General features: G+C 42.6%; 1 protein-coding gene across 1 annotated transcript; it reads right to left on the bottom strand.

Moving 5' to 3' along the window:
• Window positions 1–4,191: 4,191 nt before the first annotated feature.
• On the bottom strand, window positions 4,192–24,348 carry LOC110530187 (calponin-3). The gene is made up of 7 exons (XM_036985743.2): window positions 23,608–24,348; window positions 9,164–9,285; window positions 8,606–8,672; window positions 8,329–8,466; window positions 6,438–6,554; window positions 6,017–6,163; window positions 4,192–5,766 (listed from the first exon to the last, which is right to left on the bottom strand). Exons 1-7 carry the CDS (start codon window positions 23,662–23,664, stop codon window positions 5,377–5,379), a joined length of 1,038 nt encoding a protein of 345 aa, XP_036841638.1. The 5' UTR covers window positions 23,665–24,348; the 3' UTR covers window positions 4,192–5,376.
• Between the last annotated feature and the right edge of the window lie 1,117 nt (window positions 24,349–25,465).

Below are 25,465 nucleotides of genomic sequence, written 5' to 3'. Positions count from 1 at the left end.
TACCTTGGTGTGTACAGTATACACCTCATAGGCACCAGATGTCAAAATATTCAGTAATATTCAATATCCAGTATTGTATGGTAGTAAGGGTTTTGGACCCCTGTCCTTTCCCCTTGACAAAAGTATTTTTCTAACCTCTGGTACAGTGTCCCAAAATATTTTTGGACTGTAGTCTTCCATAAGACTAAACTCATTGATTGTATAAAGTTAACGTGGCAGCTATTGTGTAGAGTGACAGGAATGTCAAAGTGTTAACCGTAATAATGTAATTGAATTGAGAGACAGAGTTGACAAAATGAGAGGCATTTAGCCAAATTGACAATGGTTTGCCATCTTGAGTCGCCAAGATGTACTCAGCAAGACATAATCATCTCCTTGTTGATTGTAAAAATGGGGACAAGCTGCCCTTCATTTCCGAAAATAAATTGTTCAAATGTATTTGACACAATAAAAATGTGTTAAGTTTGGTTCCTGTCAAACCTAGGGAAATCAGTTTTCTGTATGTTACAGGGAGGGAATGTTTGCGTTCTGGTGAGAGTTATTATGAAGGTGCTCTACTCTACACATCTTCGCCACTTCCTTTATATTTGTATCAGATATTAATGAATGACAGACTTTCACAGTCCCTAACCCTGGGGACAGTTGTGCACCATGTTAAATCTAATCAAATCAAATTGTATTGGTCACATACACATTGTTAGCAGATGTTATTGCGGGTGTAGTGAAATGCTTATTAAAAAAACGTGCCTAAGACACTGACTTTATCCTCTCACCCACTTCCTTACTCCTGAATTCCACATGGTTGACTGGACTGGCCTGGATTAGACTGGCCTAGACTGGAGGGTAGTTAATGTCCCATTGGCTTTCGTAGGCTTCATGACTTTGAAGCCTGACAAGCTCAATTTTACAGCCTCATGCAATTGACTTCAGTAAAACAGTTGATTTCCAAATGTCATGACTAGATTACGGGGCATACAGTGGACAGCAATCGACCATGACCACATGCTAATATGGTTTATCCTAATAACACACTGTTGATGACAATGTACTTACAGTCTGGTCAATGTATCGTACAGTACTGAAAACTGTACAATACATTTATTTATTTTTTTGAAGTTACTAATCAATTGAATTATTCCACGGAATTATTGAGCCTGCAAACATCTGGTCACAAGACGTGACAATTCTCCTCCTTTCTCTGTCATCCTACCATGACACACAGGTCAGAGTTCAACAGCCAGGGCTAACTGAAGGATTAACGTAAAGGTGTGGACGCTGCCCGACAGCTGAGGAAAAGCAGCAGGTGACACGAAGGAGTCAGAGAGTCGGGGGAGCTACAGTAAGACCGATCAATGACAGAGGTCAGGGATAGGATTCACTCTTTGGTGTGCTTTGTCTCGGCTTGCCTGTTAAGCAGGCGTCTTAAAGAACATGCTAACGCATCTCCTCTCAGATGGTATGGGCTTTGAAAGAAAGACATGACTGAGAAACAGTGCAGTGAGGGTTTTGCGATATGTTGTAACAAACCTGCCTTTGGTAGGCTGGCTATGATGACTTCTATGCTCACTTAGTCGATTCGGGGACTATGGAGCATTTTCACCTTGGTGGCTAGAGGCTTCGGAGTTTGATTCTTCTTGCAAACAATATCCCCAAATTTGTAGCAATATAGTACCTAGCACATGCAACTCAGACAATTTCTGTCCCCAATTCTTACTTTTAAGACTACTTTCTTTATAACTTTGTCCCGAAATCCAACCCCAAGTGCTGGTGTGAGACCTTGTCCTTGTGGAACGATTTGCGAAACATTTCCAGTTGTAGTCCTTCCACAGCTAGTGCATCCAACTGGGCAGAGGAATCTGTTCAGCTAGAGAGAGGCCTGTAGGAAAATACTCCTCAGTATTAAAACTCAGTCCAAGTTCATAAATCTACACTAGCCTGTTTTAAATGTACTGGTTCTAATCACACCATTTCTGAGTCTCAAGTTTGTGTTCGTGTTACACAGAAATGGTCCAAAGCACGTCACTAGGATCCACATAAAACAGATGCTGGTGAACTTCAACCGATCATGTGAACAGTGTAAGACCAGGGTCTGACTCGTTTTGTAGCCACAAACTGGAGAAGTTCAGGTGCAACCGCCCTCAACCGCCTCCGTATCAAAACATTTTCTCACGTTAAGTGCATGCTGAACAGGACCCAGACCATTACTGACCCAGACAGGTCAGAAGATCATATGCAAAATGATCTATTTAGGCAGGAAGTGGGTGTGTTGGTGGAATAGGGAGTTGGTCCTGTGTGTGGGAAGACCACCCAGTCCTACCCCAGCTCTGCACTGGGAGATTTACTGTAAATCAAGCTTCCCTATGGGACTCTCAAGTAGGAAACCTGGCACAGTTGTTAAACTAGCCCGGGTTATTTACTGGAAGAATGGCTGCTGACGCTACGAAGCGTTGTTTTTTTTCCATACCAAACATGTTTACAAGTGTGTTTTAACACTTTCATGTGGCTTTCATGAGGATGGTTTTATAAGAACAGGGATTCTAACGATAGCATCGTTGTTAGACTTCACCTGTAGGATCTTAGCACGCACAAAAAAAACTCATTACCAAAACTCCTTCCCATACTATCCAATGTATTGCTCTTCTTTAAATCTCGTCTCCCTTACACTTAGCTCTATTTAAACCACTTGTAACCATGTGATTAGGCTACCACTGACAAAGGTGAATACACAAGGCTCTAAAGCAAGGGTGGGCAACTCCAGTCCCCGAGGGCCTGATTGGTGTCACACCTTTTCTCCGTCCCTAGCAAACACAGCCGATTAATCAAATTGCATTCTAAACTGAAGATCATGCATGATAAGATAATTATTGGAGTCGGGTGTGTTAGCTGGGGCAAATGTGACACCAAATCAGGCCCTTGAGGACTGGAATTGCCCATCCCTGCTCTTAAAGAATACAATAGTCTGTGACAAAGGTTACTCTACGCATATGAAAGCTACATCATTGAGTTAGTAAATTGGTCAATAAGACCAGCTTATTCTGTAAGTCTTGCAATGGGAACTGAGAGTTCAGTTCAGAGTTTGGGATAAGTTAAACGGCGGAGCCAAAGACTCCTTATGGGGGTTAAGAACCACCCCACTGGGCAAAAACGGGTTGAATCAACATTGTTTCCACGTCATTTCAACCTTATTTTTTTTTATGTGATGACGTTGAATGAACGTGGAAAACAAATTGGATTTGAAAAGAAGTCAACCTATGGGAATTTCGTAATTTCTCTCACCCAACTTTTAACCAAAATCCAATGGCATTTTGTTGATTTCATGTTAGATGGAAACTCAACCACACGTAAATCAAAGCTAGACGCTGGACTGTGCCAGTGGGATGACACATGACGTCTATCTATTAGGCCGACGTGCCAAAAGTCTGAGTTGTGCCACAAGGTTGGACATTCAGCTCGCTCTGAAAGGAGGCGTTGCCAAGGTAACAGTTGTCCCCTCTCCCATGTACTCTTCCCTAATTGAGTCTTGTATTATGGAGGGTGAATTCCACAAGCATACAAAGAGGGGATTATTCCCCCTGGCCATAGACTCACTGAAGAGGTTGTTGACGGGAAGAGAGAGAAAGGGGGTAGATGGGGAGGGAGAAAGTGAGGGAGAGAAAAGGGGGGGGGGGGGGGGGGGTTGAGGTGACTAAAGAGAAGGGAGGAGAGAGAGAGAGAGAATGGGGGGCGGGGGGGTTGAGGTTGGATTTTTGACTGTGTGCTGTTCTAATGATCCCTGTTGGTTGCTAGGAAGTCTGTTCTGTTGCTCTCCGGTCAGTTGGGGTCTATGCCAGTCATTCTGCCACAGTGGCTTTTCACAACACACATAATTCCTGGCTGTGCTCTTGTCTATTACACTAGTAGTTAGGTCACCGTCTGATGTCGAGGATGTCCCTGGGTTTTAGGTTGGCAATCTCAGATATACAAAATCATCTCCGAAGGTCAAGTCATTCTGACACTAGCCTGAGTCCCAAAAATCGGTTAGTATGGCAATGCCATCTCCTATGTCATTGTCCTGCCAAAACAGCACAAACAGATTTGGGACTCAGGCTAGTGTCAGTATTACTTGACCTTCGGAGATTATTGGTAATTATGAGGTATAAGAACACCCAGCAGTGGGTTCTCGGTGGTCTCAGCTTAGATATAACTAGAGACATCCTGTATGGAAGACTTCATGAAACAAAGTTTATTGATACAAAATAACCAAAACAATAGAAGAAAATGTCTATATTGGGACAAATGGCAATAAATACAACAGTGGATGGGGTCTACATACAGACAGGAGCATTATGGCACAACGAATCATTGAGATATGAAAAACATTTAAAAAATACCTAAGAAGTTTGGTCATGTGACAGAAACTAACATTTGAGATGATCTTCTGAGAGAGTCTCAAGATCGGCAGCGAAAGTACAAAAACAGAGAACTACAAAAACATTGCAGTGCTTTCAAGTCAAACTGGGACATGACGGCCATGAGCATCTTAACTAAAACCATCCATCTTTTTCTCCTGCCAACCTTCTCTAAAATATGATTGCTGTATATTCAGAATGGATAGAACATAAGTCTCTTAGCAAAACTTACCACAGAGCAGAAGACTTGTGGATCAGATTTGAAGGAGATGAAAGACACATAAGATATAGTATATTGAAAACAAAGAGGAAAGGAGGGAGCAGGTAAACATGATGTGTAGTGAATGCCAGTGATGGAATGTTTCTCACAGAACTCCCTAGTTGAGTTTCTGAACCGTGAGAACTACAAAACCCATAAAACATTGAAAGAACTTGCCGCATTCTATACATTATTACGATTGGCCGGAAAATATTGACATTCTAACGAGTTTAAAAGGAATGCTAGATTGATAAGCCAACATTTCACTTTTAGGGGAAAAAAAACATGTTTAAAAAAAAAACATAGCAAGGATGGTAAAAGTCTTGCTCTGTTAACAAAATCGCTCCCTCACACTTACTTTACATTACAGTGGCTTTATACCAGAGTAACACATTTGCATCAGTTTAAACAACTTCATCATAAGTGGTACCACAAAAATTGTATCAAACTATACATAGGCCTACGGTTCTTATGATCCGTCAAGGTACTTGGACATGCAACTACCCTCCAGATTCCGGTAGAAGGCCACTATAAACGTTACATATTCCCAGACACACCGTGTTACACTTGGAACTACTGCTACACAGGGTGACATTTTGACTACGCAAAAAAGCAATGCAGTTGTCCAAACAAGCGCTACTTTTTTGCGAAGCCAAAATGGGGCCCACAGAGGGGAACATGGCCCCCTATTACCCCATATAGAGCAATTACACATGCGACACGGTCAGTCTAATAGTTGATGCCCTGGTCCTCGTCATAGTGCCCACTGTACTGCTGTTGGTACCCGCCCCTGTACTCTTCCTCGTCGTCATGCTGATACTGGTACTCCACCTGGTAGTCGCTGTCACTAATCTCCGATCCATTGGTGCCTGTTCCCAGGCTCCCGTTGCCGTGGCTACCGGCGTGGTTGCCAAGGGTGACGGGCGAGGTGGGCTCTGTGGGGGAGGCGCAGTACTTGGGGTCGTAAATCTGCCTGCCCAGGCCATAGCTGCTCATGCCCTTCTGGGACGCCACCTTGTTGGTGCCCATCTGCAGGGAGATGGTGGAGCTGTCTGCAGGCTGTCCCGCCGACTTCTGGTCGTAGATGTCGCGGCGGGTACCTGGAGCCGACATGCCAGCCTGGGGGAAGAGGAGGTCAGGTTGGCGGTGGAGCGGTTGGTAGTATGTGTGTGTATGTGACCGATAGTGTGTGTGCGTGAGGGAGAAAGAAAAAGAGCGCGTGCGCGTACACCTGACCACAGTAACCTTTAGTCGGTAGAGGTCTCGCCCTGTTACAAGATTACTGCTAATTGCTTCCAGGGATTACAGTGGATAGGAATCCATTGAAGCATAAGAAACACAGCATACACATCAAAGACGACATTCTTACCTGGCTGGCGCCCTTGTTGGTTCCCATCTGCAGGCTGATGGTAGTCTGGTCGTAGGGCTTGTCTGTCTGTGACTTTGGGTCATATAAGTGTCTCCTGGTCCCATACGCTGTCATACCAGACTGGCTGGCACATTTATTTGTTCCCATCTACCCAGGACAGAAACAGCTTTCAGACAAGGCTCCATCCATAAGTCATAATGTCCTCTAATCAAATCTCTACTATATCTGGCCATTTTTATTGACGACAAATTCATTTCCGAGTATGACTGGGATCCATTATTAGTATAACATATTTTTTAAAAGTGGGAAAATACAAACATGTCTACTGCTATAATATCATTATTCAGTGAAAAACAAAACAGATGAGATCCATTTAAAGCATTATCTCTGTTGTCATTGCTATTGTGTGTGCACGACTCACCTGCAGTCCAATCACACATTGTCCAGCCTTAATTTTGTCCTCGTCGAAATGGCGCGTCCTCTTGTCTGCGAACTTCACACCGATGTCACAGTTGGAGTTTGAGCCTTTGGTTTTCGCCTGTTGCATGTTATGAGACACAGAAACAAAAGTCAGTGATGCTTTCAGTTTTACATGACCATGTTTCTACTCACTATTTCCAACTGTACTGTAAGCCTACATAGTGCTGCATGGGTATGTCAAACAAATAACATTTTATGTCACACGCGCCAATACAACAGGAATGTTACCATGTATCAAACTATGTTACCTTATCATGAAATGCTTACTTACAAGCCCAACCAATTCGTAACTAACATATCGCCCTAACAGATCCACAGATGATGCAATCTCTATTGCACTCCACACTGCCCTTTCCCACCTGGACAAAAGGAACACCTATGTGAGAATGCTATTCATTGACTACAGCTCAGCGTTCAACACCATAGTGCCCTCAAAGCTCGTCAACAAGCTAAGGACTGGCCGCCCCCAGGTGGTGAGGGTAGGTAACAACACATCTGCCATGCTAATCCTCAACACAAGGGCCCCTCAGGGGTGTGTGGTCAGTCCCCTCCTGTACTCCCTGTTCATTCATGACTGCACGGCTAGGCACGACTCCACCGCCATCATTAAGTTTGCTGATGACGCAACAGTGGTAGGCCTGATCACCGACAAGACAGCCTATAGGGAGGAGGTCAGAGACCTGGCCATGTGGTGCCAGGACAACAACCTCTCCCTTAACGTGATTAAGACAAAGGAGATGATTGTGGACTACAGGAAAAAGAGGACTGAGCACGCCCCCATTCTCATCGACGGGGCTGCAGTGGAGCATGATGAGCGTCAAGTTCCTTGGTGTCCACATCACCAACAAACTATCATGGTCCAAACACACCAAGACAGTCGTGAAAAGTGCACGACAAAACCTATTCCTCCTCAGGAGACTGAAAAGATTTGGCATGGGTCCTCAGATCCTCAAAAGGTTCTGCACAGCAAGCGGTACTGGAGCACCAAATCTAGGTCCATGAGGCTTCTAAACAGCTTCTACCCCCAAGCCATAAGACTCTTGAACATCTAGTCAAATGGCTACCCAGAATATTTGCACCCCCCCCCCCTTTACTACACCGCTGCTACTCTCTGTTATCATCTATGCATTGTCACTTTAATAACTCTACCTACATGTACATATTATCTCAACTAACCGGTGCCCCCGCACATTGACTCTGTACCAGTACCCCCCTGTGTACAGTCTCGTTATTTTACTGCTGCTCTTTAATACCTTGTTACTTTTATTTCTTATTCTTGCTCAAAATTATTTTAACCTGCATTGTTGGTTAGGGCCTCGTTAGTAAGCATTTCACTGTAAAGATCTACGTACACCTGTTGTTTTCGGGGCATGTGACTAATAAAACTGGATTGATTTTGATTTTTTTTTTTTAAATAAGAAAATATGCAATAAAAAAAAAAGTTTAAAAAGTAACAAAAAAACGAGGCTACAGTATATATAGGGGGTACCGGTACCGTAGGTTAGTTGAGGTAATATGTACATGTAGGTAGGGGTAAAGTGACCTTGCAAAGATAATAAACAGCGAGTAGCAGCAGCAGCGTAAAAAAAGGGGTCATGGCAAAGAGTCCGGGTAGCCATTTGTGCATTTCAATAAAAAAATGTAAAAACCCCAATGTTTTTCCGATCCAGGGTTTCAGCACCAATAAAAACAATGTTTTCCTCTTTTCTGTATCTTCATTAATCGTAATCCACTCCTATGACACACTCTTTCTGTGTGTTTGGCACTGGGTAATAACGACGTCAGGAACAACTCAGGGTTCTACACTCACCCCGGTCTAATTGAGAACCTACCATGCCAGCCAGGGACAGCAGTGTGCTCTGGACCTGGGTCATGTTCCCATTCTCAAACAGGTCATTGGCTTCAAAGATGTCATTGGGACAAAGGCCAAACTTCAGAATGGCTCGGATGAAATTCCCCAGATTTTCCAGCTAGAACAGAACAAAAAAAATCTGACTCCGGTTCATTCTAGATATTTAGTCTCGTATAATTAAAAGCATATTTCTCTGAAATACTGTAGCAGCTTTACAGTATACATCAAAATATCAAATTGTATTTTGTCTCACGTACCTTGTGCCAGTTGAGTTTGGAGTGGTTGGTTTTCTTAATGGAACCAGGCTGCAGTTTGTTAATCAGCCTGAAGCGGAAGAAAACAGTCCATCTCTTACAATTTGATATGAACATAAACAAAATTGGTCAACTAGAGCAATGGAAAATAACAATACACAATTCCGAGTGGTAGTGAAAAGAATGATGGAGCGATTAAGACCACAGCTAATCCTCTGTAGGCCTTTTCAACACCTGATCACTGTTATGGCAACAATATAACATCCTGTATTAAGTTGAGTGATCATCTATCGTGGAATGTGACTACGTATTCCCCTACATCCTCATAGCTGACTGAGCTAAAGGCCGGTGAAGTCTAAATGGTTCAGTAGCCTGAACAGGGGAAAAACACCCTTCCAAAACATGTTGGGGGGGGATAATACAAATGAAGACTACTGATTGGAAGAATGGTATTTGTGCATATTGTACCAATGTGTAAAATACCTAAAACAGCAGCATACAAACCCTGTTGGTGAGTGGGTAAATCTAAACACACTTTTTTTCTATAGACAGAAAACTTACTCGCAGAGGATGACCCCGTCCTTGAGGCCCTTCTGGAAGTTCTCTCCAATGGGCATGCCCGTCACCTCCTCGATCCAGAACCGGAGCTCCTCCTCCTTCTGCAGGTCATACTTCCCTGCGATCTGAGGAGACAAAACACTGTTAACTCCACCCAGTCTTCATTCAACAGTTGTTCAAAATCAAACCCTGTCCCCCTAAACACTGGTTGGGATCTGACTTGTTTGGATAGGTAGGCTATAAAACATCAATACCACTTAGCTTAGAAAAGGGCAAGGTTGAGCAATTACCAGAAACATCCGATCCTGCAAGCAAACACAATCCAAAACACTAACCAACCGAGCCACACACTTAAGGTATCTTGTAATTTGAAACAATTATAACCACAATGCAAGCCTAAACCCAGACTACTTTGCATTGCAAACTCAGTAACCTCTTTGTATATTTATGTATGTGTTGGCCACAGGGAGTGAGACAGAGGGAAAGTTATAATAGCCAGACAGAGGCAGTTTGCTGTTATGAGATTCAAACCGTGTTTATGTTCAGTGCAATGCCGCAACAGATTTCTTAGTGAGTAGCACGCCCACTCAATAGTTAGAACTCATGGTCATTGGGCCCAGGCGCTCCACTCCCTGGGAAAGATACAGTCTGTTAAAGGGGAGGCTTGCACAATAATTCAGAGGGCTTTTAGCCCAATCTACTGTAAATACAGAACATCTGAGGAAGCAATACGCAATAAAACAGAGAGAAATCACATATTTTGTGAAGACACTTGAGGTAGCACTTCAGTCCTCACAGCAGAAGGCCAAAGCTTTTCAAGTGAAGCCATCACATTTGTCCTAAAAAAAAAAAAGGTGGTGCCGACAATGCTGCAAGGTCAGCTTTTCGGGAAAACACTCTCCTCGCCCACGTCTCGGCTGTGTGTTTTCCCCGAAGCCCGCTGCTAGGAGAAGTAAGACACAGGAAATTACATGGATTGCTGCCCCGTGCCTGAACCCTGGCTTCAGGGGGATTGCTCCACAGGTTCCTAAGACCAGACGGACACTGTTTCTTTACCCAATGGCTTGATTGAAGGAGAGATAGAAGGGGAAGGAGAGAGACAGACAAAGAGAGAGATACACACACACAGAAAGTGAAAATATCAGAGCGACAACTTTATCTGGCGTAGTAGACGGAGAGATTAGAGGGATACTGCGGTCATTCATCTTAAATAGCTATCCTTGGCTGCTTGTTTGAAGCCCAGGGCTTCCAACTGCATTCAGGGCCTGCACGTACATGTATCAACCATCTCAGAGCTGATCTAGAATCAGACCCCATGTATTCATTATTATCGAGAAGGCTAAACTGAACGTAGATCAGAACTCCTACTCTGAGACGTTTAATGCATATGGTCCCCCCTGGCCTTAACATTATTCATCGTGATCTAAATGACAAAACTGATCCTAGATCAGCACTCCCCCTAGGAGACGGCTCCAGGGCTAATTACATGACTAAGGGGAAACTGCGTGACAGCATGGCCAAAACTTTTTAATTTTTTAATTTTTTAATCTCAGATTGTTCTGGCAATTCTCACAAAAACTTCACTGGGAGGAAGGATGTTAAACATTTGCATCACAAACCATTTGAGGAAATCATGATGAAAGTGGCCATTTTAAACCTATACAACATGTGCACCTATAGCGTGCTCTTAAATATGAAGATGATCTATATTCTAAAAAGTACCTTTTTGATTTAGCCTATTTGTTTGAAACAATATACTCTTCAAACATAACATTTCCAGCGTGGGCTCTCTGCTACTTTTGAAGAAATGATCCGTTTTATATACACTACCGTTCAAAAAGTTTGGGGTCACTTAGAAATGTCCTTGTTTTCCATGAAAACACACATGAAATTACTTGCAAAATTAATAGGAAATATAGTCAAGACGTTGACAAGGTTATAAATTCAGCAAATAAAAGAAGTCCTCTCACTGTCAACTTTGTTTATTTTCAGCAAACTTAACATGTGTAAATATTTGTATGAACATAACAAGATTCAACAACTGAGACAAACTGAACAAGTTCCACAGACATGTGACTAACAGAAATGGAATAATGTGTCCCTGAACAAAGGGGGGGGGGTAACAGTCAGTGCATCTCCTCATGGACTGCACCAGATTTACCAGTTCTTGCTGTGAGATGTTACCCCACTCTTCTACCAAGGCACCTGTAAGTTCCCAGACATTTCTCGGGGGAATGGCCCTAGCCCTCACCCTCCGATCCAACAGGCCCTTGACCTGATCAATAGGATTGAGATCCGGGCTCTTCGCTGGCCATGGTAGAACACGGACATTCCTGTCTTACAGGAAATCACACACAGAACGAGCAGTATGGCTGGTAGCATTGTCATGCTGGAGGGTCATGTCAGGATGAGCCTGCAGGAAGTGTACCACATGAGGGAGGAGGATGTCTTCCCTGTAACGCACAGCGTTGAGATTGCCTGCAATGACAAGCTCAGTCCGATGATGCTGTGACACACCGCCCCAGACCATGAGACGGACCCTCCACCTCCAACTCGATCCCGCTCCAGAGTAAAAGCCTCGGTGTAATGCTCAAACCATCGACGATAAACGTGAATCCGACAATCACCCCTGGCGAGACAAAACCTCGACTCGTCAGTGAAGAGCACTTTTTGCCAGTCCTGTCTGGTCCAGCGACAGTGGGTTTGTGCCTATAGGTAGCGTTGTGATGTCTGGTGAGGACCTGCCTTACAACAGGCCTGCAAGAGGAGGACCGAGCACACCCCCATTCTCATTGACGGGGCTGTAGTGGAGCAGGTTGAGAGCTTCAAGTTCCTTGGTGTCCACATCAACAACAAACTCTAATGGTCCAAACAGCAAGACAGTCGTGAAGAGGGCACAACAAAGCCCATTCCCCCTCAGGAAACTAAAAAGATTTGCCATGGGTCCTGAGACCCTCAAAAGGTTCTACAGCTGCAACATCAAGAGCATCCTGACGGGTTGCATCACTGCCTGGTACAGCAAATGCTCAGCCTCTGACCGCAAGGTACTACAGAGGGTAGTGCGTATGGCCCAGTACATCACTGGGGCTAAGCTGCCTGCCTCCCAGGACCTCTAAAAATTGTCAAAGACCCCAGCCACAGACTGTTCTCTCTACTACCACATGGCAAGTGGTACCGGAGTGCCAAGTCTAAAACAAAAAGGCTTCTCAACAGTTTTTACCCCCAAGCCATAAGACTCCTGAACAGATAATCAAATGGCTACCCAGACTATTTGCATTGTGTTCCCCACCCCACCCCTCTGTTTACGCTGCTGCTACTCTCTGTTTATCATATATGCATAGTCACTTTAACTATACATTCTACCTCAATTGGGCCGACTAACCAATGCTCCCGCAAATTGGCTAACCGGGCTATCTGCATTGTGTCCCACCCACCAACCCCTCTTTTACGCTACGGCTACTCTCGGTTCATCATATATGCAGTCTCTTTAACCATATCTACATTTACATACTACCTCAATCAGCCTGACTAACCGGTGTCTGTATGTAGCCTCGCTACTGTTATAGCCTCCCTACTGTATATAGCCTGTCTTTTTTTTGTTGTTTTATTTCTTTACCTACCTATTGTTCACCTAATACCTTTTTGTTGCACTATTGGTTAGAGCCTGCAAGTATGCATTTCACTGAATACAACCTGTTGTATTCGGCGCACGTGACAAACTTTGATTTGAGGTGGCGTCGAGCACTCCTCCAGCATCTTTCACCTTTTCTGCTTCTCACGAATGTTCTTCTTTGTGATCTGAACACTTAAGATTTGTCTGTCCATAACACTTTTTTCCAATCTTCCTCTGTCCAGTGTGTGTTCTTTTGCCCATCTTAATCTTTTCTTTTTATTGGCCTGTCTGAGATATGGCTTTTTCTTTGCAACTCTGCCTAGAAGTCCAGCATCCCGGAGTCACCTCTTCACTGTTGACGTTGAGACTGGTGTTTTGCGGGTACTATTTAATGAAGCGGCAAGTTGAGGACTTGTGAGGCATCTGTTTCTTAAACTTGACACTAATTTACTTGTCCTCTTGCTCAATTGTGCACCGAGGCAGTTTGCGCTGTTCTGTGAAGGGAGTAGTACACAGTGTTTTACGAGATCTTCAGTTTCTTGGTAATTTCTCCCATGGAATAGCCTTCATTTCCCAGAACAAGAATAGACTGACGAGTTTCAGAAGGTCGGTCTTTGTTTCTGGCCATTTTGAGCCTGTAATCGAACCCACAAAATGCTGATGCTCCAGATACTCAACTAGTCTAAAGAAGGACCGTTTTATTGCTTCTTTCATCAGCATAACAGTTTTCAGCTGTGCTAACATAATTGCAAAATGATTTTCTAATGATCAATTAGCTAATCCAAGTTCATAATTTTAAAAGGCTAACGCAACATGCCATTGGAACACGAGTGATGGTTGCTGATAATGGGCCTCTGTACGCCTATGTAGATATTCCCTTTTAAAAAAAATCAAACGTTTACAGCTACAATAGTCATTTACAACATTAGCAATGTCTACACTGTATTTCTGACCAATTTGATGTTATTTTAAAACTGGACAACATTTTTGCTTTTCTTTCAAAAACAAGGACATTTCTAAGTGACCCCAAACTTTTGAACAGTGGTGTATATAGAAATTGACATTATAGGTCCTTAACCAATCACAGCCCTCCTGCAGGGTCGTACATTCAGCAGGTCACCAGCAGAGAGGTTCCTTTGAATCCAGTTTCCCCATTAACTGTGTTGGCGGTGCTCATAAAATGTATCATAACTTCGAAAGCAGCAGAGAGTCCACTCTGGACATGTGATGTATTTGTACAGTAGATTGTTTTAAACAATGCCTAAAAATGAACTAAATCCAAAAGGGTACTTGAGATATTCATATGTATAGTTAAGGTTTAAATTAATGTGTAAAATTGTTTTTCAGAATATATACTGGGTGTAGAAAACATTAGGAACACCTGCTCTTTCCATGACAGACTCACCAGGTGTATACAGGTGAAAGCTGTGATCCCTTATAGATGTCACTTGTTAAATCCACTTCAAATCAGTGTAGATGAAGAGGAGACAGGTTAAAGAAAGATTTTTAAGCCTCGAGACATGGATTGTGGATATGTGCCACTCAGCGGGTGAAAGGGCAAGACAAAAGATTTAAGTGCCTTTGAACGGGGTATGGTAGCAGGTGCCAGGCGCACCGGTTTGAGTGTCAAGAACTGCAACGCTGCTGGGTTTATCACACTCAACAATTTCCCGTGTAACAAGAATGGTCCACCACCCAAAGGACATCCAGCCAACTTGACTCAACTGTGGGAGGCATTGGAGTCAACAGGGGCCAGCATCCTTGTGGAAAGCTTTCGACACCTTGTTGAGTCCATGTCCCAACGAATTGAGGCTCTTCTGAGGGCAAAAGGGGGGGTGCAACACAATATTAGGAAGGTGTTCCTAATGTTTTGTACACTCAGTAGATATACTTCATATTGAAGAGAACACTGAGTATAATGTGAGTATAATGACACCAAGGTGTTGTCTGTATCATGTATCATTGGGTCTAACCTGTATTGGTTTAAAAAAATATATACATAAATAAAAAGGGCCTAAAATGGCCACTTTCAAGTTATAATTTTTTGGGGTGTTTTACAAATGTAAAAAGCATACCAACATCCTTCCTCCCTATTAACTTTCTGTGAGAGAATTGCCAGAACAAATCAGAGATACCAAAATTGTAATCGCCCTAACGAGGTATTGTTTTTACTCTCCGGGATACAGGAACAACTCCCGCAGGTTATGGTACAGTAACTCTTATCCTACGAGGTCCAGAGCCTGTTGGTTTTCTGTTCTACCCGATAATTAATTGCACCCATCGGTCCCTGATTAGAGGGGAACAATGAAAACAATGTTCCAGACTTGAGTTTGAGGGCTGTAAGTGCATCCTTTTCCATTAGAGAGTGGTTACAGGTTCAATTTCAGCCAGGTACATTTTCCACTTCATATTAACTAGGCTACTTTTCATTTTTTTTTGATTGCTACTCCGTCGAGCCCTCTCTCACTAGAATGAACAATGTGCATCTTCTAGCGATCTACTGATAGGCTAGGCGCCTGTCAGTCGTCACAAAGTGAGCAATGAGAGGGAAATGCTGCAGAGTATAAGATGCGAAGCGAGAGGTTTCACTCCCGCCAAATTAAACCCAATGCGTTTCTATGGGGTCATTTTGGACCCAAGATTGTCACCTGCCTTCGCGCCTTTGAGAGGACTCCCATTGTTAGGGTGGAGAAATTGGCATCTCGTCAATATATACAGATCTCTGGTTGCAGTAGTTTGACACATTTCATTTATTATTTTCTTTCGCGTGTCTCATATAGCCAGCCACATGGTGCATGGTGGGCCTAGGCTACTTACTGTGTGTTGATTGACAACTGAACAGCAAGTGTTAACTAGTTTATGAAAAGATGTTGAACTGACTGAATAAAGTCGTTCTCCTATATCCCTTTGCCATTCATAAATCATGCAAAGTGGTTGTCCATGGTATCGCATAGGTTTTTATTTCCAAGGAAGTCGGGACCTGCCAGCTAGTGACGCTAAAGTGAATGACTCTCGTCTCATCAGCCTACCAAATCGCATCGGTGAGAGCCATTCATTTGGCTCCCTAATTTCCATAGGCTACTGGTAGGCCTAGTCTTTTTGGCGATTATCTGCAGATAAATTATTAAAAGACCCGATGAAGATGGTGAATCATCACTGCAGGAATAATTTGTAGTGGAGAGCCTCATTCTGCATTAAAACAGAATAACAATATAAAAAATATATATTGACCTTAGTAGAGAATCAAAAAAAAATATATATATTATATTTGCCCAAGTTTATCATAAAGACATGGACAGAATGCATCAGTGATTTATATTTCCTGCAACTTTCTTTGATGGGAATGAAAACACTCCTCTGGTAGATGGAAAGGCTTGCCCAGAAACCATCTCATTTAAATGTTAACTACAAAGTTACCTACGCTTACCTGGCAGAATGATATCATGATTATTTTCATCAAGTGGGTATTTGTTTCGCAAACTCCACCATCACGTGCGCTACAAAAACACTGCTAAGCAGCCTCTTGCTAGGTGTGCAATTGAATTAAAAAGGGTAACTACACAAACTTTTACATTTCTCCGATTTTCCCAGACCTCAAAAGTTGTCCACTGATGTGGTTTAAGCATTGTTGTGGACTTAGAAAAACAACAAAATTGGATGTTCTATGAAAAACTAAGGGGGAAAAAAGGGAAAAGTAATACATAATTTGAAGAACAAACAGTTGTGGCAATTCATATTTTGCAGTAAATAAGACTCATTTAAAGAGAAGACCGGTTAAATGTTTAAAAAAAAAGGTACAATGTTATCTTACTTAGAAAACAGTCCTGATCATTCACTCATTTGGATATATCTATTAACCCTTATTTAACTAGGCAAGTCAGTTAAGAACAAATTATTACTTATAATGACGACCAACCCCGGCCAAACCCTAACCCGGACGACGCTGGGCCAAATTGTGCGCCGCCCTATGGTACTCCCAATCACGGCCGGTTATAAGACAGCCTGGAATCGAACCAGGGTCTGTAGTGACACCTCTAGCACTGAGATGCAGTGCCTGACACCGCTGCGCCTAGACAATATCCAAAACAACAAACTGAATTCATATTTTCTTAGAAGTAATTAAAATGTATTTTTTACACAATACCACAACCATTTTTCCAATCTGAGGTAAACTCTATAAAGTATTCAATAATTGCAGATGGAATCAAGGTATTAGGATGTAACAGAGGCCACCAAAATAGAGCTCTTTCGGACAAAAATGTTGAACCCTGGCGGCGCCTGGCTGGCTACTTTTTCTATTTGGCTGGCTAGTCTATGTACTTGTGGAAAACACTGCTCTAAAAGATCAGTCTGGCACGCAAGGACAGATCTGACTGTCTCATATGGGGAAACCAGAGTTTCAGACTGTATGGTATAGTCATTGTATCTGGATATCAAGGAGAAAATCTGACTCACAAACCCTTATTCACTGAAGATTTCATGAACAGAGATTGTGAGCTATGGGCCACGCAATATCTTCAACAGTGAAGAGGCGACTCTGGGATGCTGGCCTTCTGGCAGAGTTGCAAAGAAAAAGCCATATCGCAGACTGGCCAATAATCTTTTATTTTTAAGATGGGCAACAAAGAAAACAGATACTGGACAGAGGAACTCTGCCTAGGCCAGCATCCCGGAGTAGCCTCTTCACTGTTGAGACGGGTGTTTTGCAGGTACTATTTAATGAAGCTGCCAGTTGAGGACTTGTGAGGTGTCTGTTTCTCAAACTAGACACTAATTTACTTGTCCCCTCACTCAGTTGTGCACCGGGGCCTCCCACTCCTCTTTCTAATCTGGTTAGAGACAGCGCTGTTCTGTGAAGAGAGTAGTACACAGCGTTGTACGAGATCTTCAGTTTCTTGGCAATTTCTCACATGGAATAGCCTACATTTCTCAGAACAAGAATAGACGGACGAGTTTCAGAAGAAAGGTCTTTGTTTCTGGCCATTTTGAGCTGGTAATCGAACCCATAAATGTTGATGGTCCAGATACTCAACTAGTCTAAAGGCCAGTTTTATTGCTTCTTTAATTAGCACAACAGTTTTCAGCTGTGCTAACATAATTGCAAAAGGGTTTTCTAATGATAAATTAGCCTTTTAAAATGATAAACTTGGATTAGCTAACAACGTGCCATTGGAACACAGGAGTAATGGTTGCTGATAATGGGCCTTGTGTACGCCGATGTGGATATTCCATTAAAAAAAATAATAGAATAGTCATTTACAACATTATCAATGTCTACACTGTATTTCTGATCAATTTGATGTTATTTTAAATGGACAATTTTTTGTGCTTTTCTTTCAAAAACAAGGATATTTCTAAGTGACAAACTTTTGAACGGTTGTGTACATATTACCTTGACTAACCTGTACCCCAGCACATTGACTCGGTACCCTTGTATATAGCCTTGTTTTTGTTATTTTATTATGTTATTTTTTCTCCTTTCGTTTATTTTGCTAATTTTTCAGACTAAAAAAAATAAAAATAAACTGCACTGTTGGTTAAGTAAGCATTTCACAGTAAGGTCTACACCGGTTGTATTTGGTGCCTGTGACAAATTAAAATTGGATTTGAATCAGTCTGTTTATTCTAGCACTGCTGCTTGTCAGACTGAAGATACCACAATGTCAGAACAGAGCCTCGTCAAGTTCTGTGTCTGTCTGTCTGTGTTTATCAGGGAACAGCGGAGGTAGAGGTTCAAGAGAGATCCCACATCTGTAATTTATTAAACCCCCCCAGTCTGCACTTGGGTTACACACAAGGTTATCAATCCCCACACAATGCCTGCAGCTCTCTCTGCGTATGGTGAAAACAAGCAAACAACAGGTTTTCCAAAGGTTCAGAGCCATCTGTGATAGGCTTAATCCTACACACACACACAGACTAACCTCTGCTGAAAGCAATCATCAGTAGTCCTCCCTCAGCAAGAGAGGACTCAAACCCCACCAACCTCTCTCCCCCTTCACACAAAACACCACTTTTATCGTGTCTAACAGTTCATCACCCGCCATAATGTCAAATGAGAAATCTGTCAAGATTAAAAAGAGCTAACAACTTTCATTATCGCTCAAAGGCTCTGTGTAGGAAAGATGGCAGCCCTTCCTACAAAGACCAGCAGTCTTTAAAAAGGGCAAAGAGTCTTTAATGGGATTAAATGGAGGGGGAACGTTGATGCGATGTCCCAGAAATGCATTCATTTGACTCCTATCCCACACTGGGAGGGTCAGAGGTCAATGTGAGAGGTAGATAAAGGAAAAAGTTCGCTCGCAACCTTGTGTCACACCAAACAAGCTACGTTAGGCTAGCCGTTGCTATGAGACCCAGAAGACACAAGTCCCACACAGCGAGTCCCTTTAAAAACGTCCCATGGAGAGCTGAGAAGGGAGCGTGAACAGTCCCTGTTCGAGTCTAGAAAAATCACTCCTCATGGCCAAACAATAGCTTCAGTGTTCTTGATAGAGCAGAACTAGCTAGGCATTCATAGACGAAAGAGGGGGAGAAACACAGGACTAGCCAAAAAGACCTTGATTCATCTTTCTCTTTCTTAGACATGCAGAGAAAGAAACCCCCTCTTCTTATACTACCACTGCTGCCCACACAACTGGAAGTATTTTCTGATGAGTCTGGGGAATGGAGAGAACATCTGGCCTGAAAAAAGAATGAGAGCGTTGTATTGTAAATGGGCCGCTCCTTCAGGATACGACATTACGGTACTGTGAAAGTTAGCCTACGTTTGTGCGAAAATTACAGGCTTTGCCCTCCAAAACCTTAATGTATGCTCCTCCAAAACCCCAAACCTGTTTAAATATTGGTTATCCATTTATTGTAGAGGAAATGGCATTGAATGGAGCCTTGACAATAGAGACAGCTGGTGGTGTGTTAATAAATTATTAACCTTACGTGCCTCTGGGAAATGTTCAATGGAGTGGAATGATGCAGCGATTTTTTTCTGTGAGGAGTGTGAGGTGAGGTAGAAACAATTACACCATCTGTTTACGTTGCCCTAGGCCCATTGTCATAGTGCTGTTTGTTGACATACAGTAAGAACGTGTTAACAGAGACAAGTAAAGCTGGAAGGCGGACATTTTCCACATTGTGTGGACATTTTCCCCCATTTCCAATTCAAATCTGGCTCTATCCATCCTCACTTGTGAGCCATGACTCAAAATGTCACTGTTATCCTTAGGACACCTCCTCCTGACCTGATAATATAAAAATAACCCAAAAGGAAATAACTCCCGATATGTCAAAAACAGAAAGTGCTGCTGCTCCATCCTGTGTTCTTCCTGGGTTTGAAGGGTAATTATAGTGAGTGTTTACTTAACAGCACTCAGGAAGACTCCTTCCTGTTCTCCTTGAGATGTCAGCGTGGGGTTTAAAAGGCCACTCTGGGACATCCTCAACGGATGGAGGATGGCCAAGTTAGCACTTTAGAGGAGTGTCAACAAAATCATGACATTCCCTCCCAACAGCCATGTGTTGTGGTGGTAGAACTAATTAAATTACACACACACACACACACACACACACACACTGGCCCCAGTTTGCTGAACTATATGAACATATTTTGCATTTACATTATATTATGTAAAACAGAGCAAGTGGGGAGTATTCCTGGGAGTTAAATGCAAATATTTCTGGACTGATACACTTGAGCGTAATCTATTCAGCCCTCTTTCAAACAACTAACTGCCAAGCCAACACCACAAACATGTCTTTGTTCTGAGCGGCTGGACACGGGCTAACCCTAAATACTGTAGTCAGGGGAGCTATTTTAAGTCCTATGGATGAGGAGCACTGTGCACATGATGTTCACCACAGCCTTATCTCTTGTGCACAGGAGCGAAAAGTAGCTGTGGACACGTAAGCTGCAGGTACAATACAAGGGCAGTGTGTAAACGTTGTCTGATTACTGAAGAGGTCAGCCAGAGTCATGGGAAAAGTTATGGGAAGGGGGCTTGAACTCATCCTTATTGCAAATGATGCAAGTGGTGTCCTCTTAGTGGGATTAACCAGTACGCGTTGAAAGTTGATGAGAAAGAACGTGTTTGGTTTCACGTTGGGGTATTCATGACACGAACATGTTTATACCGGTATAGCCCACTTCTACTGTGTCTCTACTGTAGGGTTGAAGGTTACAGGGGTATATGTAACATTAGATGAGATGTCCATGTGCCAACACTTTCAGCCTGGTTTTCATAGTTTAAAAAAATTGGTATTTTCTCTTGCTAGCACTTCCTAGCGGACTGGAGGTTTAAGTGTCCTGTCCTCGAGCTAGCACAGATGGTCAGACCATCCCAGCACCACTTTATTACAGTCCTTACTGTTAAGGGTTATGGCAAAAAAATAGGCACGCCTTACAGCGGTCTTACAGATGTCACAGCTTACAAAGTCCTCCAAGTATCTGTACTACTAAAGAAAAAGCGATAACCACAACAGTTTCAGCCCTGTATCAGATTCATAACGTTTTGGATGGTGTCAGATAACACAACGCAGGAAGCCAGAACTTGAGGTATGACTGAAGACCAGGGAAAGGGTATTTTACAAAGTAGGCTAATTCACTTTAATTACTTTTGCAATTACTGGACAAAGCAACTTCCTTTGTGGTGTAGCGGTCCATTGTACTCCCCAGTGCATTGTAAGTATTAATAAATAGCACGTACAAGCATTTCCCATCTCTGTAAGTAAAATAAACATAGGACGGGATCAATACCATTTCAAGAAAGTCAATAATTACATTTCCTGAATCCACTGAGCTGAAAAGGAATCGGCCACAATCACCCAAGCCTGCTACACCAGCACAATGTCCTACATTGTTGCTGTCTGGCATACAGCCATACTTGTGAAGATGTTGTGTGGTGGTTTTTAACAATTAAAGTATCAAAGGCTGTGTAAGGTGATGTTGACAACCTGGTTACACACACCAAAGCTCCCACTGTGGTCTTGACATGATGGGAGCCTCCCATTGTGATCAGCTGTTTACTTCCTGGAACACATCCGAGTGCCAGCCTGCCAGGAGTTACCACGAAAACTATGACCAAGAACCCATGTGGAGGGCTCTACTAGGGCTTTAACTCTACTATTACAGTAGCTTCCTGGACTCAGATTTAGCATATTCCTGGACTAAAAAGCACTTTCAATGGAGAATACCCATTGAGCATGCTTAAGTCCAGGAGTAAGCTTAATCTGGGTCTGGGAAACTAGTCCAAAGAGGCCCAAAGGATTTGCCTAAAAGTGCCTTATGCAGATCTTCACTAGAAAGGAATATTAAAATGGCATGGTATAGGGGGGGGGGGGTTGTACTCCGCTTGACAGTTCAGAGACATTCATGGCACTTCCTATAGAACACAATCTCGCTTTTCTTTTCCACAAGCCGTCGCAGCAGACCACTGAAGGGCTGGCATTTCTCTGTCAGACTTCTAATAAAGCGTATCATCTGGCTGACCACATGGAAAATGTCTCAGCTCACACTGGAAGGAGGCGGGGATCGGGATGGAACCATTGCTTCGCATGGATGGAATGACCCACTTCGGACTCCATTTAGAAAGGGAGTGAAAGGACAAAAACCCACTGGAGAGGAGCTGTGGATATCGGTATAAAAAGACTAGTAAATATGTTGATAGCAGTTTTTTCAGACTATGTGGCTTGACCTGGAAAACTCTGGGCCCTAGATATACCGTAGCTATAACCAGGTCAACTTAGGTGATCAGGAAAAACTCCTGGCCCTAGTGAAGGGGGGGGGTGATCCACCTCTTTATTTATTGTGTGGGACATACAGTACGTGTGGATCATAGACCTCTGGGCCATCTGGGATTCTCCCCAGGAGCAATGTGCTCAATTGAGCAGAAGCCAACAAAAAAAAAACACAGAGAATTTGGCAAGGGGCCCAGCCCATCATTCATCTATTCAACAGCTAAAAAGATTCATATTTAATTTGCATGCTATATTTCTGAACGGTTGATAGAAAGACATCTAGGGGACCCTTTAAAACAATAGTAGCAAATTGATTCCACGTGAGTCTGACAATGAAGGCGACACTGCAGTTTTACACTGTGTATAAAATTGTAAAAAAACTACAGTGAGGTCAGACAAGGAGAAAGCATTGTTGAGGCGGATGTAGTCTAGTAATACAGACTTCACTCAGCAGTATAGGGACCCTTACACAACCTGTATAGGGCTCCACCCACTATGTTGGAGCAACAATGAGTTGTTGGCCTTGCCAATCATTCATGACGCTTTCATCCTTTCCTGTAGCAAAAAAAGATCACAAGGGAATATTGTACACACACACAATGTAGAATTGTTTTCATCCAGCATCACTGTAGCCCAAAATAAGTTGCACTTGTGAAAGGTCTGGGAAAAGTGGGTCAAGAATGGCAATACTTGACATACAGCCTATTTTTTTTTTCCAACGCAGTGTTCTTGCTGAGAAAATTACACATTTATGTTAAAGACATTAAATCACAGGAAATTTGTGTGGGGGTGGGTGGGGGTTCTGCACCCTGTAACCTGATAGACTATCCCTTTTGGGCCAAATTGTGCAACAAGACAAAGGGCACATTGATTAAGAAATTGAGCATAATTCATACTGATTTACGTGGCCATTTGCCAACACACACTTTCCACAATTAGAAAAAAAGTTTCAGGTCGTATAGAGAGGAAATGAATGCACCGACTTGATGCGAAGCAGTTTCACGGGGATCCATTTAATGTAAATAATAACTTTTCCCCCAAACACCTCTCATTGAATCACTTTGATAGGTAAAATGGTATAATCCTAATATTCACGCATGCTTACCTTGCTTCTCAATTCTGCAGTCAAACCGTACACTGGACCCTTGTTGAATTGAGTCATTTTCTTTGTTTTGCAAATGTAAAACAGTGTCAATAATTTGCAACAAAAAAAAGTTGCGCCTTCTTCCACGTTTCCTCTGTCACAAAGTAGCAAGTTCCGTACAAGAGTTACAATTATGAAAATAAATCCGTAAACCTCTTTAATGTCCCGATTCTTCGGCGAGCAGATGGAAAGAGAACGGAATTGACCTTGCACAGAAAGTTCTGGTTCGCAGTAGATAGCTTGTCTTTCGACCGAAAAAAAAAGAGAGACCTGCGGTAAGCCAATCAGAAGCCTTGATTTCCCCTGCACTCGCTCATGGATCGCAAGGAAGATAAAGAAACAAGGATGTTAAACACACGTTGTTCACAATAACAGATTCACAATTTGGTTGGTCAAGTATCCCCTGATTAGGCTATATGACTATTATTATTATTATTAGGCTACCATTCAATCCTTTTTTCCCATAAAATATCAATAGAATATAAAATGAATGACAAACAATACAAATCATTTATGAAGATATCTAATTGCATTATAGTAGGCTATCATGCAGCATATGCCTCTCTTCCAAGAGTCCTCCACCACAGGATGGTTTAGGGTAGTAATGCAAGAGTGACATAAATAATGGCTCCTTCCACAATGCATTGAGAAATGACAAGTTTTACACTAGACTGAGATCAGCTCTAAAAAACAGCCTCTAGTAAGTCTCTGTCTATACTATCTCTACTTAAGTTGGCTGAATGCAAACAAATCATTCCCCCCCTCCCTGCATCCCTCCCCCTCCCTCCATGTGTTTCCTGTCCCCTGAGCAGTGCCATCAAGAGACTCCAAGTGTCCATAAACAGGAAGACTGTCCACAATGGAAACTTGCTGCCAGAACTGCTCATCCTGAAAATAACACAAACAGAGCTACCCTCTGAAGAACTCCCCATGCGATTCCCACCGTGAGGCCTAGCTGGGTCTCAGTCTCTGCCTTTTCCTCTGAAACACTCAGGGTGGTCTAGGCCTAGTCTACTAGTCTGTCTCCACTCCTGAAATAGTTCTGGGTTAAATGTCTGAGAAAAAGTCATTTTACATTTTTTTCATGATGACAACCATACTGTTACTGTATATGCCTCATAGAAAGAGTCAAGTGCATGTTACTATTACTGTCGGATTGAGTGTAGGCTGTCTATGTCAAACATTTTCCTTCTGTACATGAAACATATTCATGCGTATGATTCTGGTGTTTTGGATGTTACTTAGGTGATGAGAAAAAAAGTAAGGGAGGGAATTGGTATTCACCTAGGTAGGTAACAGTTGCCACAAAAATGAAAAACAAACTGTGAATGGAAATTCAATTACCTTTTTCCAACGTGCACAAGCAGTGACTATACAGACTCCGCTGATCTGATTCAGCTCTTGTTCCAGTTTAACCTGTTACGTAATTATTACTGTGCATCATTTCTTGTTCACCAACAACTAATAAATGCCAACTTCACAATTACTGTAGGTAGTGTACTACTTACTGCATGCTTGATCCACAGTTCCCTGAAGCAATGACTGTTAGCCATTATGATTTTGCTTAGGAAGGGAGATAGCTAAGACTTTCAATTTATTGAAAACTATTGTACAAGGTAAGACAATTGCGTAGTGCAGAAGACATTTCTCATGGAAACTGGCAGTGGGCTTATTTCAGCACATTGCAATGCCAAGACATTTACTGTTAAGTCCATCAGTCATTTTTTCTCTCTCTCTACATCAGGTCCTGCCGGGAAATAGGCTACATGGCATGGAACTGTATTCCTGAGTGTTAAAAATGAGCAGAAACAGATATGTC

Source organism: Oncorhynchus mykiss, chromosome 8 (assembly GCF_057628025.1).
Source record: "Oncorhynchus mykiss isolate SJ-2025 chromosome 8, ASM5762802v1, whole genome shotgun sequence".
Lineage (NCBI taxonomy): Eukaryota > Metazoa > Chordata > Actinopteri > Salmoniformes > Salmonidae > Oncorhynchus > Oncorhynchus mykiss.
Note: the sequence above shows the minus strand (reverse complement) of the source record. Positions and strands in the feature narration are given on the sequence as shown.